This window comes from Manis pentadactyla, chromosome 2, assembly GCF_030020395.1.
Source record: "Manis pentadactyla isolate mManPen7 chromosome 2, mManPen7.hap1, whole genome shotgun sequence".
In the NCBI taxonomy this organism is placed as follows: Eukaryota; Metazoa; Chordata; class Mammalia; order Pholidota; family Manidae; genus Manis; species Manis pentadactyla.
The window spans coordinates 16,085,820-16,101,136 of NC_080020.1; the positions used below are offsets into that span (position 1 = coordinate 16,085,820).

General features: G+C 42.7%; 1 protein-coding gene across 9 annotated transcripts in view; it reads left to right on the top strand.

The window, feature by feature from the left end:
- The window catches only part of ZDHHC20 (zinc finger DHHC-type palmitoyltransferase 20), a 491,166-nt gene that overhangs the window by 406,092 nt on the left and 69,757 nt on the right, over window positions 1-15,317 (top strand). For 2 of the 9 annotated variants that reach the window (XM_057490310.1, XM_036924521.2), the window contains exon 1: window positions 9,851-10,238. The exons of 1 other annotated variant lie outside the window; for it this stretch is intronic. In XM_057490310.1, the coding sequence (XP_057346293.1) occupies window positions 10,121-10,238 (118 nt within the window). In that variant the 5' untranslated portion in view covers window positions 9,851-10,120. Of the gene's footprint in view, window positions 1-9,846; window positions 10,239-15,317 lie in introns of those variants that run through there. 6 more of the 9 variants (XM_036924525.2, XM_057490320.1, XM_057490308.1 and 3 more) reach the window with 6 other exon arrangements.

Consider the following 15,317-nt stretch of genomic DNA (forward strand, 5'->3'; position numbering starts at 1 on the left):
ACTGCCAGAATGTAGGAGCATCTCACCGGGGTGTTCTGTTTTATCACTATGGCCTTTGCATGCACCTCCAGTGGCACTATATATAAAGCCTTCGGTGAAGCTAACGTGGAAAGAATTACAAGTAGGGTACACTACACGTTGGAGGAACCGCCTGGCTGCTATAGTCCTTTCACAGCTGCACTCTCATGCAAGCACCCTACCTGAAGGACAGGATTGGCCTGTGTTGGTGGCTTTAAAGCATGTGTCTTATCGCCCCTAAAGTCTTTATGCATTGGGAACTTCCATGGATTGAGGATTATTGTAACCTTTGTTATTAGTAAACTCATCTGGCTTGAGTAGTATTATAAATCTTGTGACGTGTATCAAAATCTTGCCCTATCTCAATTCTCATGATCTCTAAGTTGCTGTTATCTTGTCTTGCTCTTGTGCATGTGTTACACTGCTACAGCTTTCCCACCCAGAGACCACTGTGGAAGATTTAGAGAGTATGGATTGTATGTCCAGAATATTGGAAGGGGGGGAGGGTATGGAAGATGGGGTTCCATGGCCAGGATCCTCACTGAACTTCAACCGCTCTGTGATGTATCTGGCCTGTCGCTAGGCTGCAGCTTCAGCACAGGCACTCAGAAAGGAAGTCCTGAGCTCAGTTTACATGTTCACACCTATGGATGCGTCCCCTATACAACTGCAAGTACAGAGCAAGGAAGAAAAATTGAAGCCGAGGTTTGGCAAGCAGAATAACGTCTTTCTTTCACCACCAGCAGCCTGGAAGCATGGAGACTCCATTGAGTGGATGTGGTCATACACCTTTTGGCCCATGGACCCGTGATGTCTGGCTCTCCTGGCACCTGGAGAACTTGGCCTGGAAGCTGGACTCTTGTGTATCCTGGCATAACAGCCGTTTGGCCACCAAAGATCACAGTTTTATATCCTGCACGTCCAGAAGGTAGGAGCATCTTACGGGGAGTTTGGTTTTAGTATTATGGCCTGTGTATGCACCTCCAGTAGCACTACATGTAGATCCTACAGTAAACCACATGGGGAAAAAGGTACAGTGATGGTATACTAGACCTAGAAGGGACCACGTGCCTGCTACAGTCCTATACTGATCCACTCTCGTGCAATCATCCTACCTGAAGGACAAGAATTTACCTCTGTTGGTGGCTTTCAGACATGTGTTTTATCGCCCCTAAAGGCTTTATGCATTGGGAACTTCCTCAGGCTCGAGGATTATTGTAACTTTTGGTATTACAAACCTAATGTGGCTGGACGATTGTTATAATTTTCGTTAATTGTATTGAGATCTCGCTGTATCTGACTTCTCATTCTCGTGAAGTTTCTATTATCTCCCCTTGCTGTTTTGGCATGTGTTTGCGGTGCTGCAGTTTTTTTGCGCTGGGACCATTGGGGAAGGTTTAAATAGGGTGTTTTATGAGGCGAGCATACTGGAGGGGATAGTATGGGGTGAATGGGTTCCTATGGGGAAAATCTTCTTTGCACATCAACCCCTTTGTGATGTCACGTGCCTGTTGCTAGGCTACATCTTCAACAGAGTATCTCACAATGGGAACTCTGAGCTCCGTGTACAACCCTGAACATGTTGACACGTACGGATGCCTACGCTCTTCAACTGCAAGTACAGAGCATGGAAGAGTCACTGAACGGATGTTGCGCCAACAGAATAAAATCTTGCTGCCAGCGCCAACTTCATGGGTCCCGGGAGATTTCATTACTTGGACGTGGCAATGGAAATTTTGACACACGGCACAATCTCTGGCTCTGCTACCGGCACCTTGTTGACATGGCCTGCAACCTGGCCTCATGTCTATTCCTGTCCCAATACCTGGGCGGCCGAAAGAGTCCACATAACTTACCGTGAGCGGCCGGGAGCTGAGAGCATCTTACGGAGAGCTCTGTTTTACCATTATGGCCTGTTCATGCACCTCCGGTAGCACTGTATACAGGCCCTTCAGTGACCGCCAGGGGGAAACAAGTAAAATAGCGGTGCACCAGACCTTGATGGGACTGTCTGCCTCCTCCATTCCGACCGCAGTGTCACTCTCATGCATGCATCCTACATGAAGAGCAAAATTTGCCTACGCGGATGGGTGCGAAACGTGTGTCCTTTTGACCCCAAAGACTTTACTCATTGGGTACTTCCATTGGATTGAGGATTATTATAACCGTTGTTATTTGTAACCTAATCTGGCTTGAGGATTATTATACTTTTGGTTACCTGTATCAAAATCTTGCTTCATCTCGTTTCTTACATCTGTTAGTTGCTGTTGCTCACTCTTGCTATAGTGGCATGTGCTTATAGTGCTCAAGCTTTTTCGCCCAGGGACCATTGCGGAAGATTTCAAGAGTGTGGCTTGCAAGGCGAGAATACTGGAGGGGGTTTGTATGGGGAAAATGGGTTCCTATGGTGAAAAGCCTTTGAACATCAACCACTTTGTGATGAAACTGGCCTGTTGCTAGGCTGCATCTTCAACAGTTGAAACTCACCAAGGAAACCTCACCTCAGAGTACACGTTAGCTCCTACGGATGCCTCCCCTATACAACTGCGAGGAGAAACGAAGGAAGAATCACTGAAGCAGAGGTTTGGCATCAGAATGTCATCTTGCTGCCAGCGCCTACTTCACAGAACCCAGGAGAGTCCACTGATCGGACGTGGCAAAGGAACTTTCGACACGTGGACCAGATGGCTGGCTCAACTGCCACCGTGGTGACATGGCCTCATGTGTATTCCTGTCCTAATAGCTGGGTGGCCACCAAAGTTCACAGTAATTTATCCTGAACTGCCAGAATGTAGGAGCATCTCACCGGGGTGTTCTGTTTTATCACTATGGCCTTTGCATGCACCTCCAGTGGCACTATATATAAAGCCTTCGGTGAAGCTAACGTGGAAAGAATTACAAGTAGGGTACACTACACGTTGGAGGAACCGCCTGGCTGCTATAGTCCTTTCACAGCTGCACTCTCATGCAAGCACCCTACCTGAAGGACAGGATTGGCCTGTGTTGGTGGCTTTAAAGCATGTGTCTTATCGCCCCTAAAGTCTTTATGCATTGGGAACTCCCATGGATTGAGGATTATTGTAACCTTTGTTATTAGTAAACTCATCTGGCTTGAGTAGTATTATAAATCTTGTGACGTGTATCAAAATCTTGCCCTATCTCAATTCTCATGATCTCTAAGTTGCTGTTATCTTGTCTTGCTCTTGTGCATGTGTTACACTGCTACAGCTTTCCCACCCAGAGACCACTGTGGAAGATTTAGAGAGTATGGATTGTATGTCCAGAATATTGGAAGGGGGGGAGGGTATGGAAGATGGGGTTCCATGGCCAGGATCCTCACTGAACTTCAACCGCTCTGTGATGTATCTGGCCTGTCGCTAGGCTGCAGCTTCAGCACAGGCACTCAGAAAGGAAGTCCTGAGCTCAGTTTACATGTTCACACCTATGGATGCGTCCCCTATACAACTGCAAGTACAAAGCAAGGAAGAAAAATTGAAGCCGAGGTTTGGCAAGCAGAATAACGTCTTTCTTTTACCACCAGCAGCCCGGAAGCACGGAGACTCCATTGAGTGGATGTGGTCATACACCTTTTGGCCCATGGACCCGTGATGTCTGGCTCTCCTGGCACCTGGAGAACTTGGCCTGGAAGCTGGACTCCTGTGTATCCTGGCGTAACAGCCGTTTGGCCACCGAAGATCACAGTTTTCTATCCTGCACGTCCAGAAGGTAGGAGCATCTTACCGGGGAGTTTGGTTTTAGTATTATGGCCTGTGTATGCACCTCCAGTAGCACTACATGTAGACCCTACACTAAACCTCATGGGGAAAAAGGTACAGTGATGGTATACTAGACCTGGAAGGGACCACATGCCTGCTACAGTCCTATGCAGATCCACTCTCGTGCACGCATCCTACCTGAAGGACAAGAATTTACCTTTTTTCGTGGCTTCAAATCATGTGTTTTATCACTCCTTAAGTCTTTATCCATTGGGAACTTCCTCTGGCTCGAGTATTATTATAACTTTTGTTAGTACGAACCTAATCTGGCTTGACGATTATTACAATTTCCGTTAATTGTATCAAGATCTCGCTGTACCTGAATTTTCATTATCATGACGTTTCTATTATCTTCTCTTTGTATTTTTGCATGTGTTTATTAATATCTATATAAGTGTTCTCAACGTAGTTAAACCTGATATCCTCCTCACCACCAGCATTTTTAAAAAATATTTTGTAATGCCCTTTTTGCTATCATGAAATGAAATTCATAAGTAGTATAACCTTGTTTTTCATTTTTTTAATCGTTAATCTAGAATTACATGAAGAACATTAGGTCTCCTACTCTCCCCCCTTCACTCCTTCCCCCCCGCATACCCAATCACAGTCACTGTCCATCGGGATAGTAAGATGCTGTAGAACCACTAGTTGTCTTCTCTGTGTTGCACAGCCCTCCCTGTGCCCCCACACACTATACATGCTACTTGTAATGCCCACTTTCTTTTTCCCCTCCCTTATCCCTCCCTTCCCACCCATCCTCTCCAGTCCCTTTCCCTTTGGTACCTGTTAGTCCATTCTTGGGTTCTGTGATTCTGCTGCTGTTTTGTTCCTTCAGTTTTTCTTTTTTCTTATACTTCGCAAATGAGTGAATCATTTGATACTTGTCTTTCTCTGCCTAGCTTATTTCACTGAGCATAATACCCTCTAGCTCCATCCATGTTGTTGCAAATGGTAGGATTTGTTTTCTTCTGATGGCTGAATAATATTCCATTGTGTATACGTACCACCTCTTCTTTAACAATCCATCTATTGATGGACACTTAGGTTGCTTCCATTTCTTGGCTATTGTAAATAGTGCTGTGATAAAGATAAGGGTGCATCTGTCTCTTTCAAACTGGGCTGCTGCATTCTTAGGGTAAATTCCTAGACGTGGAATTCCTGGGTCAAATGGTATTTCTATTTTGAGATTTCTGAGGAACCTCCATTGCTTTGCACAATGGTCGAACTAATTTACATTCCCACCAGCAGTGTAGGAGGGTTCACCTTTCTCCACATGCTCACCCACATTTGTTGTTGTTTGTGTTTTGGATGGTGGCGATCCTTACTGGTGTGAGGTGATACCTCATTGTGGTTTTAATTTGCATTTCTCTGATGACTAGCGATGTGGGGCATCTTTTCATGTGTCTCTTGGCCATGTGAATTTCTTTGGAGAATGGTCTGTGCAGCTCCTCTGCCCATTTTTTTTATTGGATTATTTTCTTTTTGTTTCTTGAGGCGTGTGAGCTCTTTATATATTTTGGTTGTCAGGTCTTTATCAGATCTGCCATTTATGAATATATTCTCCCATACTGTAGGGAATTTTTTTCTTCTATTGATTGTGTCCTTTACTGTACAGAAGCTTTTCAGCTTGATATAGTCCCATTTGTTTATTTTTGCTTTTGTTTACCTTGCCCGGGGATATATGTTCATGAAGAAGTCGCTCATGTTTATGTCCAAGAGATTTTTGCTTATGTTTTTTTCTCAGAGTTTTATGGTTTCATGACTTACATTCAGGTATTTGATCCACTTCGAATTTACTTTTGTGTATGGGGTTAGACAGTGATCCAGTTTCATTCTCTTACATGTAGCTGTCCAGTTTTGCCAGCACCATCTGTTGAAGAGACTGTCATTTCCGCATTGTATTTTCCATGGCTCCTTTATCGTATATTAATTGACCATATATGTTTGGGTTAATGTCTGGAGTCTCTGTTCTTTTCCACTGGTCTGTAGTTGTATTCTTGTACCAGTACCAAATTGTCTTGATTATTGTGGTTTTGTAGTAGAGCTTGCAGTTGGGGAGCATAATTCCCCCTGCTTTATTCTTCCTTCTCAGGATTGCTTTGGGTATTCGTGGTCTTTGGTGTTTTCATATGAATTTTTGAACTATTTGTTCCAGTTCATTGAAGAATGTTGTTGGTTATTTGATATGGATTACGTCAAATCTATATATTGCTTTGGGCAGGATGGCCATTTTGACTATATTAATTCTTCCTAGCCAGGAGCATGGGATGAGGTTCCATTTGTTAGTGTCCTCTTTAATTTCTCTTAAGAGTGTCTTGTAGATTTTAGGGTATACGTCTTTCACTTCCTACCTTCTTACTTTTTTAATAACCTAATGCACTAACACAAAACAATTTAGAATAAAATAACATGCAATTAATGTGTTATTAATATATTCTAGGCACTATGATACAAGAAGATATAAAAGAATCCTTATATATGTTTCTAAAATACCTCTTAGGATCAGACATTTTGAATATATGTAAGAACAAAAACAAAACAAATGAGATTCTCAGTAGAAAAATTAGTACTTGGAATTCTACAGCCTGCAGTTATCCTTCAAAAGTGTAGCAATCAAAGAGTCTCAGACTTTCTCAGACAAAAATTTAGGGAATATGTCACCAGTATCCTGCTTTGCAAGAAATTTTTAAAGAAATTCCCCAGAAAGAAGGAAAATGGATATAGGTCAGAAACTCAGCTCTACATGAACAAGGGAGGGCACTGGAGAGGGAAGAGATGAAGAGAAAATATTTTGTTCTTTAATTAGTCTAACAGGTAATTGCTCACAATAATAACAACGATGTACTGGGTGAGTACAGCTTACGATGAGTGAAATGGCAGCAATACTATAAGGGACGAGAGGGGGGGATCAGGAACACTGGGGTGACATGCCTGCACTGCCGTGGACTACGTGGAGTTATTTGAAAGGGGACATAGAATCTTTGTAAATATGCATTGCAAGCCCCGGGGTAAGCACGAAAACGTCACCTGCCGTAGGTTACTTTCAAAGGCTTCCTTCCCATAGCGATACAATACGACCCCTTGCCATGTTCTCAGGGCTCTGGCACCCCTGCCTTGACTCTCCCAAACACCCATGCCACCCCTCCTCCTTCAGCCATGCGGACATCCTGTGTTTCCTGGAACCACCCCCGAGCGCACCTGCCCCAGGGTGACTGTCCTTGCCCTTCACCTGGCCTGTGATGTCCTGAGTCTCGGTCCCCGGACTCGGAGCTCTGTGGGACTCACTCTACCATGTAACTCAGCTCAACGTATATTTCAAATCCACCTGTTCTTTTTCCACTTTTTAGACAGAAGTTACTCCTTCAGTTACCTCTTTGGGCACACTGTATACTGTTTCAAAAGTCGTTGTACGACTGCCTCATAAAATAAATTTTACTGTGAGTGAATTCAAGTTCTGATGGTTTATTATTTGCATTCTTTCCTAATATTAGATTTATTTGTGTGTTTTGGAATTGTGGTTTAATTCTGAATTTATGAGTTTGTGTTTTTTTCTTCTTCACTCTTTCCATATCACGTGGCTTCCCTAAACCTTGTCTAATAGTTTCGGAGCTGCCTCTTGTACCCTTGTTTTTCCCTAGTCTTCACTTCAGAAACAGAATTTAAAATGGCTTTATGAGGTTTCTGGCTGGTGGTAACAACGGGGACACCACCGATCCGGTCCCCAGGCCAGCCGGCAGCTTGGTTCACTTCCAGTCAGGGAGCTGCAGTGTGTCCTCCATTCTCTGTTAAAGGCCACAATCCTAGTGCTTGATCAGCAGTTTTTTCTGCTTCCCTTGTTGGGGGCTGGGGAGGATCGAGGGTGGGGATGGAGGTTTGAGCCTGAGTTTATCTCATCGGTTTTCGATTTTTCTATTTATATCTACTATTGCTATGTCTTTGGAGCAGAGCGGGTGCATCAAAATTGTCTGAAGTCGTAACGGCTTCCTTATCACCTTATCCACGGCCACACGCTAATTCAAGCCACCACCACCTCTTACTTATATGACTGCAATAGCTTCCTAACTGGTCTCTCTTTCTAGTCTTTCTTCCTTTCAATCCATTCGTCCCACCATGGCCAAAATGATTGTTTTAAAATGTAACTCCACTCACCTCACTGCTTTGCCCAAAATCTCTAAATGAATCTGTATTGTCACAATCAGTAGCTGAGTAAAATCATCATCCCAACATAGAAAAGGAAGGAAGGTGTTAAAGAGGCAGGCTCCTATTGTTTACAGACCAGGAAATATTATCTCATATCTAGCCACTAAAGATAGAGACATTCTCAAAATGTGTATACTCACTGGAATAATCTCAAGGACAAGGAACCAGATCGTAAATGTTTTCTAGATCCCATATAGAATCAACACCTTCTTAGAACACGTGACAGTCATTGAGAAATCAAAAACTAATGTGATCTTGTTGGCTGCTCCAAAATGAAGACAGCTAGATCACAACAGAAGCCTTCAAATGCCCCCTCAACAAATACTTACTGGATATTTCCCACTTGCAAGGCACTGTGGAGAAAATAGGACATATAAGAAATACTTCTACCTTCAAGGGTCTTAGTAGGTAAGTTAACTACAATTGGCATAAAAATCTTCACCTGTTGTTACAGGTTGGACTGTGTTCCCTCAATGATGTGTTGCAGTTCTAACCACCAGTACTTCAAAATGTGACCTTAAGTGGACTAGGATCACTGCAGATGTAATTAGTTAAGATGAGGTCATAGTGGAGTATTGTGGGCCCTTAGCCCAATACGAGAGGAAGAGATTTAGAGACTTAGACACAGGAAGGGAAACTGCCAAGTAACAATAAAGGCAAGCTTGGGGTGATGGAGCTGTTAACTGAGGAATACCCAGGACTGATGGCTGCCACCAGAAGCTATGAAGAGGCAAGGCTTCTCCCCTACGGATTTCAGGGGGACTGTGGCCCTGCTGGCACCTTAATTAGGACTTCTAGCCTCCAAAATTGTGAGACAATAAATATCTGTTCTATTAAGCCATTTTTGTTTTGGCAGCCCTAGGAAACTAATAAATGTGTAATAAGCAAAATAGCATAACAAAGAAATCATGTTCAGCTGATGTGATCTATCAAGAAAGACTTCTAGAGGACATGGCGTTTGTGTTGAGCTTTAGTAGGACGATTCTGATTTGTAGAGATGGCAAGAGAGGAAAAGGCATTACCGTCTTCCACATCAATCCAAATTCCATCTAGGAGCTTAACCCTCTCAAGGAGCCTCTCTGGAATCCAAACTGAATTTGATCCACATTAATGCCTTGAATCTACTGTCAACTTTGCCACTGCCTAATATGACTTTCAAGGTATAAAATCTGGAAGAACAAATTATTTTACACATTGTTTATTATTTCTGGCACTAGTGTGCAGTGATTAAATATTATTTGCCTTTTGTACCTTTATATCACAGTTTCTGCTTCTTGGACACCTTGGATAGAAATAGCTAATTAAAGTCTTAGTCTAAGTAAAATAGACCTGACAGTGACAGGAAATGCGATTTAGAATTACTTGTGATGCTTTCAACCTTGTATTAGGATGTCTTCCTTCCCAGTGATGTTTCTAAGTTCTGTTATGATTTCAGGCATAATTGTTTGGCAAATCCTCCAATTGTAAATAAACTACAGGAATTTCGTTTCCAAGTTTCAGGGCAGGACAACGCTATTACTCCCTTCTCACAATTCAGTCAAATTCGGGTTTCAAATCAAACTGACAGACTCTCCATGGCTTCCATCCTAAATGACAGGCACGGCTTCCGTCTGAAACATGGAGTAAATTACTTGAAAATACAGGGGTCATAGCCAGAGACGCTCACCGTTATGCTAGCAGGAGCCGTTCAAAGTGCGAGCTCCTCGCCTAATGTCCAGTTAGGGCCCGACGCCCCAGGAGAGCGAGTCCTGGGCAGTGAGAGCCCCAAGTCCACCATGCGGCCAAGGAAGGAAGCCGGCCCAGAGCCTCGCTGCAGGCGCGGGCCCGCCCCGCCCCGCCCCGCCCCGCCCCCTGCCTGAATTTCCGTCCCCGCGCCCCGCCCCGCCGGGGAGGCCTGGCTGCGGAGGGCGGGACGCGAGCGGTAGGACGCAGGCGAGGGGCGGGACCCGGCTGGGCGCGGCGCGGGAGGAGCCGCGGAGAAGCCCGGGACCGTCGCTTCGGGGGGCCCAGCCTGGGAGGCGGGGCCGCTAAGCGCGGAGCCGCCCGAATCGCCCGCGTTGCCGCCGCCTGGGTCCTGGCGCGCCGCACGAGCCCTCGGCGCCCGGAGCTGGAGCCGCCGGCAGAACATGGCGCCGTGGACATTCTGGCGCTGCTGCCAGCGTACGGTGGGCTGGGTACCGGTGCTCTTCATCACCTTCGTGGGCGTCTGGTCCTACTATGCGTACGTGGTGGAGCTGTGCGTGTGTGAGTACCCGCGGCGGCGGGCGGAGGGTAGGGCGGGCGCGCTGACGGGGGCGGAAGGCGGGCCGCGGGCCGCGAGGGTGGGCGGCCGCCCGGGCGGAGGGGCCCTGCCTGAGCCGCACAGGGGAGGCCCCCGTCCCGCGGCTCTGTGGCGGCCGCGGCGGCGCCCCTGAGCTCGGGGTCCGGGCAGCGCCCGGTCCTCCGCGGAGAGGGCCAGAAGCGGGCTCCTTCCCGGGATGGCCCAGCGGCGTCCAGGCTGTGTGCGCGGCCTGCTGTGCTTTCGCTGGCGTCGTCGAGTGGAGACGTTCCTCCCGGGTTGGTTGTCCGAACAGCTTGAGGAGAGCGCGTTCCCCGCGGGGCGGAGGGCGGCGGCGGCTCTCCGCGGTCTCTGCCGAAGGCGGCTCGCCGTGGACAAATGAGCGCCCGCGTCCGAGTGTCAGTGGCACTTGACCAATTTTGACGTTCATTTATTTCACTTCCGCCTCCGGTGCCTTATGCACAATGTTTTAAGACAGAAAGAATGAGTGACACGATATACAAACCCAGTTGTCCTTTTCTTGGCTGTTTCTCATGAAGGTTTATGGTTTTTTTCATCCTCAGATTTTGACGTTCTATTTTATTTTCGTTACTGCCATTTGTCTCCTTAATTCTTGATACGCAATTTCTCACCCTATTCCCCGGAAAACAGGAGTAACGTTGCAGTGTACTTCAAGAATTTGAGTGCTAATTCGAATAGACTGTTAAAGTGGAAGGATATTGGTTGTCAATCTAACTTTGTTCAAGGGCTACTGCCGTGTTTGTGGTAGTAACTGATTGGTCTATCTTAATTGTTCATAGGCTTTGTGCAGCTATTTTACACTTAAACTGGCCTTATTCTGTACATGTCTGCTGCTTATGTCAATTCCTCGTGAAAACTTAGGACCAAATAGTCAGTGGTGTTTGTAAAAGCAATCCTTTGCCATCTTAATGATCTATTCTTAATCTCCAGACTAAATCCACAGCTCTCTAAAGGATCACTATTATACACACTAAAAAAGAAAGAACCACATGAGATACACAATAATTGTGTGAATGAGAAGCCGTACCACGCACTCGCAACTGGCAGAATCAAAACTCCAATTACAGCTCTGAATCTGTACAGCTCTCAAAGAAATACTTGGTTAAATCAGAGTTTTACATGTGGAAGAGAATACTTTGGCTTAGAAGGTTTCAGGGTGGGTTTTTAAATGAATACATCCACCTCAGAAAATTATCTTTTACCTATGGAACATTTCATTTTGAAGGATGCTATTCTTGTAAGTAGGCCCAGATTAAATTACTTGTGGAATGTATTTCTACTACGTGAATATGGTTAATCTGTTGAATATTATTTAGTCTCATCTTTTGGAATACCAAAATGTTTGCCAAAAATGATGTTTGAATGAATTGAAATTGACTAGATGTAGGTATTTCTTGAGGCTTTTTATAGGAAGTGATAGTAATCAGGATTCTCATTAGTTATGGAAATAATTTATCCTATTTTCTTTGAAGTGGGAATCCATTCCAAAAGTTATACCAGTCTTATTTAATTCTGTCAGTATTCTCAGCCTTATTCCAATTCCATATTGGTTATGAAGTAAGGCTTCTGAAGGAACAATTACAAGGGTGCATCTTTGTTGACGTGCACAGCTTAACCTATAGATGGTTTTGTCAAAAATATCAAAAAGTGACCTTAAACATAAAGGGAAATGGACATGAGAAGCGCTGTGTGCTCTTAGGGATGGAGGGGACATTTCATTTGTTCTTTCCTTTAATCCTCTCAGTATCTCAGCGTAAGTATCTCTACAGATGTTCGAAATGAGGCTGAGCAAATAGGTCGTTTGGTTAGGCCACGCAGTTATCGAGTGGCTGTTCAAGGTGATGAATACCTTTCCACTCTGTGTGTAACTTTCACCGAGTCAATAGGATCAGTGGAAGTGTAATTGGTCCATAATGGGAGGTAGGGTGTGGGTTAGGTGATTGTGTTTGGAGATGATGACCTCAGTTAGGCTGTAGGCCCATCCTTTAGAAATCATAGCCTAGAATTTCATTAAGTATCAATTAGGGCGCATTGCTTGGCAGAATTTTAAAATATTCAGTGGTGAGAAGTCTTACAGAGGGCAGGCATTTAATACTTCTAAGTTATCTGAGTCTAATGAAGGAGAATTTGAGAGTTCTGCAGTGTCACTCATTCAACTCGCACATTAAAACTATCCTCTATACGTTTTCATAGCCCAGACCCTCCCACTGAAATATATTTATATATAACTTTGCTTTAAATTGAGTGAAGTGTTATAAAAGCGCCGTTTTAATTATTTTTATAGAATTTTCCTAGCTTTTGGTATTCTTTAACTACGTGGGAGGAGAGGATAATAATTATATCTTCACATGTGTTCATTGTGTTCATTTAGTTAATCCTCATAATAATCTCCATAAAGTTAAGTAATGTGTGAAGCATATATGACTAGTAAATGGCATAATCAGAATTGTTACACAGATGGTTTCGTTCCGGAATACATGCTTTTAAAATTAACTACTCTTGTTTACTTGGTTATCCAGATCTGGACACTCAGGGGACATTTCAGTCTTATCTGTGATCTATATCTATCTGTCTGTCTGTCTATCTATCTATCAATTATCTATCTATCTAATCTATCATCTGTCTATCTATATCTAATCTGTCATCACCTCACAGGTGTGCTTGATACCAGCTCCTCTTAATCCTTGTATGACTTAGGCATTTTCACCAAAAGGCAGATACTTGCATATGTAATTTTATTAAGAACTAAGAAAGGCTGGGACCAAACCTGTGTGTCTATGGAGCATATGTTCTCATCTAAGCATTTTCAGTTCCTTGCTTTATTTTTAAGTATATATATATATATATGTATATACATATATATATATATAAGGTGGTTTTCTCCTAAAAGGTAGCAGAAGGTTCCTAAGTACTTGAGACTAAATGCCTGTCCCACAGTAGGACATTTGAATAAATAAATTGTTTATGAGAAGCCCTCATTCTATCCCAACCTTTATAACTTCCTTATTTTGTAATTCTATACACACACGCACACCTATACACACACACACACAGTCAGTAATTTCTATTACTAGAAGGAGTAATATTAAGGACAAAATTAAGGAAGAAGTAATGCATCTAAGATGGCCATCTCACATAAGCAGAGAAGTTATGATTAAGTAATGAGTAGTATTGGTCCTTGATTTTAAATTAATGTGAAATTCTCCTTTAGTTTTTCCCTAAGGCTGATATTGAAACATATGAATTTAATTCTGGGCAGATTGATGAATTTTTCCACTTGGGTCAAGATGGGTATTTTTGAGGAAAGTGCTATTTCAGGTTCCCAGGGTTTTATCAGAACTTCTTGTCTGGTCACTTGGAGCTGTTAGTAATAAATGTACCTCTTATTGGGCATATGGAGAATCTTAGGGCTTAAAGAGATTTTAAAGATGATCTAATCAACACATTTATTTTACTACTGATGAAATTGTTGCTGGGAAGAGCTATGTGGTTTGTCCAAGGATGAATATGCCTTTTGTCCTCCTTTGGAGAGAAATACGTAGAAATGTAACTGCTGAATTTATGTACTAATATTTCCTGTGTCTTTTTCATAATTTCTTCAAATTTTGAATGAGTTAAGAAAAAAGATTTAAACATCAATATTGAGCACACTGTCTTGACACAGTTTGATTCCAGTGTTTTCTACTGATTTCAAAAGAACCAGCTTTTGGTTTCATTGATTTTTCTCTCTTGCTTTTCTGTTTTCGATTTCATTGATTTCTTGTATAATATTTACTATATCCTTTCTTCTTTTACTTTGGATTTAATTTGCTTTTTTCAAGTTTCTTAATGAGGAAACTGAAGTCATTGATTTGAGACCTTAGGTGTTTAGTCCTATAAATTTACCCCTAAATACTGCCCTATTCACATGTCATCAATTTTGATATGTTGTATTTTCATTCAGTTCATATTATTCCCTAATTTCACTTTTGACTTCATTTTTGACCCACGGGTTATTTTAGACCTAATGTGCTATTCAGTGTGTCTGTATTTGGGGGTTTTGCTGCTATCTTTTTGTTACTGACTTCAAATTAAATTCTACGTGGTCAGAGAACATACCTTGTATGACTTCAGTCCTTTAAGATATGTTCAGGCTTGTTTTATGGCCCATAATGTAGTCTTTAGTGCAAGTGTTCCATGTTAATTTGAGAAAAATGTACTCCGTTTAGCCGTGTATTTTGTTGTTTGTTGTTGGGTAGAGTATTCTATTGAGTCATAATACTCCGTAAGTGTCAACTAAGGCAAGTTGGTTGATAGGGTTTTTCAAGTCTTGTGTTCTTGGTGATTTTCTATTTCTTGGATCAATTAATTATTGAGAAGAGGTATGGCTATACTTGTGAATTTGTCTCTTTCTCCTTGTAGTTTCATCCATTTTTTGCTTCATGTATTTTGCACCTCTGTAATTAGGCACATAAAATGTTCAGGATTGTTTTGTCCTCTTGATGAATTGACCCTTTATCACTATGAAATGACTTTCTTATCCCTAGTGATATAGTTTGCTTTGAAATATAGTTAGGCAGATATAGACATGTCCACTCATCTTTCTTTTGATCAGTGTTAGCCTGGAATGTCTGTCCCTTTCCTTTTACCTTAACCTGTTGATGATTTTATATTTAAAATGTATTTCCTGTAAAGCAGCATTCAGTTGGGTCTTGCCTTTTTAATCCAATCTGAAAATTTCTACCCTTTTTCTTTTCCTTTTTCTTTTTGTATTGTGGTATAATTGACATATATCAGTTTCAGGTGTACAGCATAATGATTCAGTATATGTATATACTGCAAATTAACCACCACAATAAGTGTAGTTAACATCTATTTCCACACAGTTACAAATTATATTTTTTCGTCCTGCTGAGAACTTTAAAGTTGTTTAACAACTTTAAAATATACAAAACAGCATTACTAATTATAGTCACCATGCTGTGTAGTTTCTGCCTTTTAATTGGGGTGTGTGACCATTTATATTAATCCAAATATTGATGTGG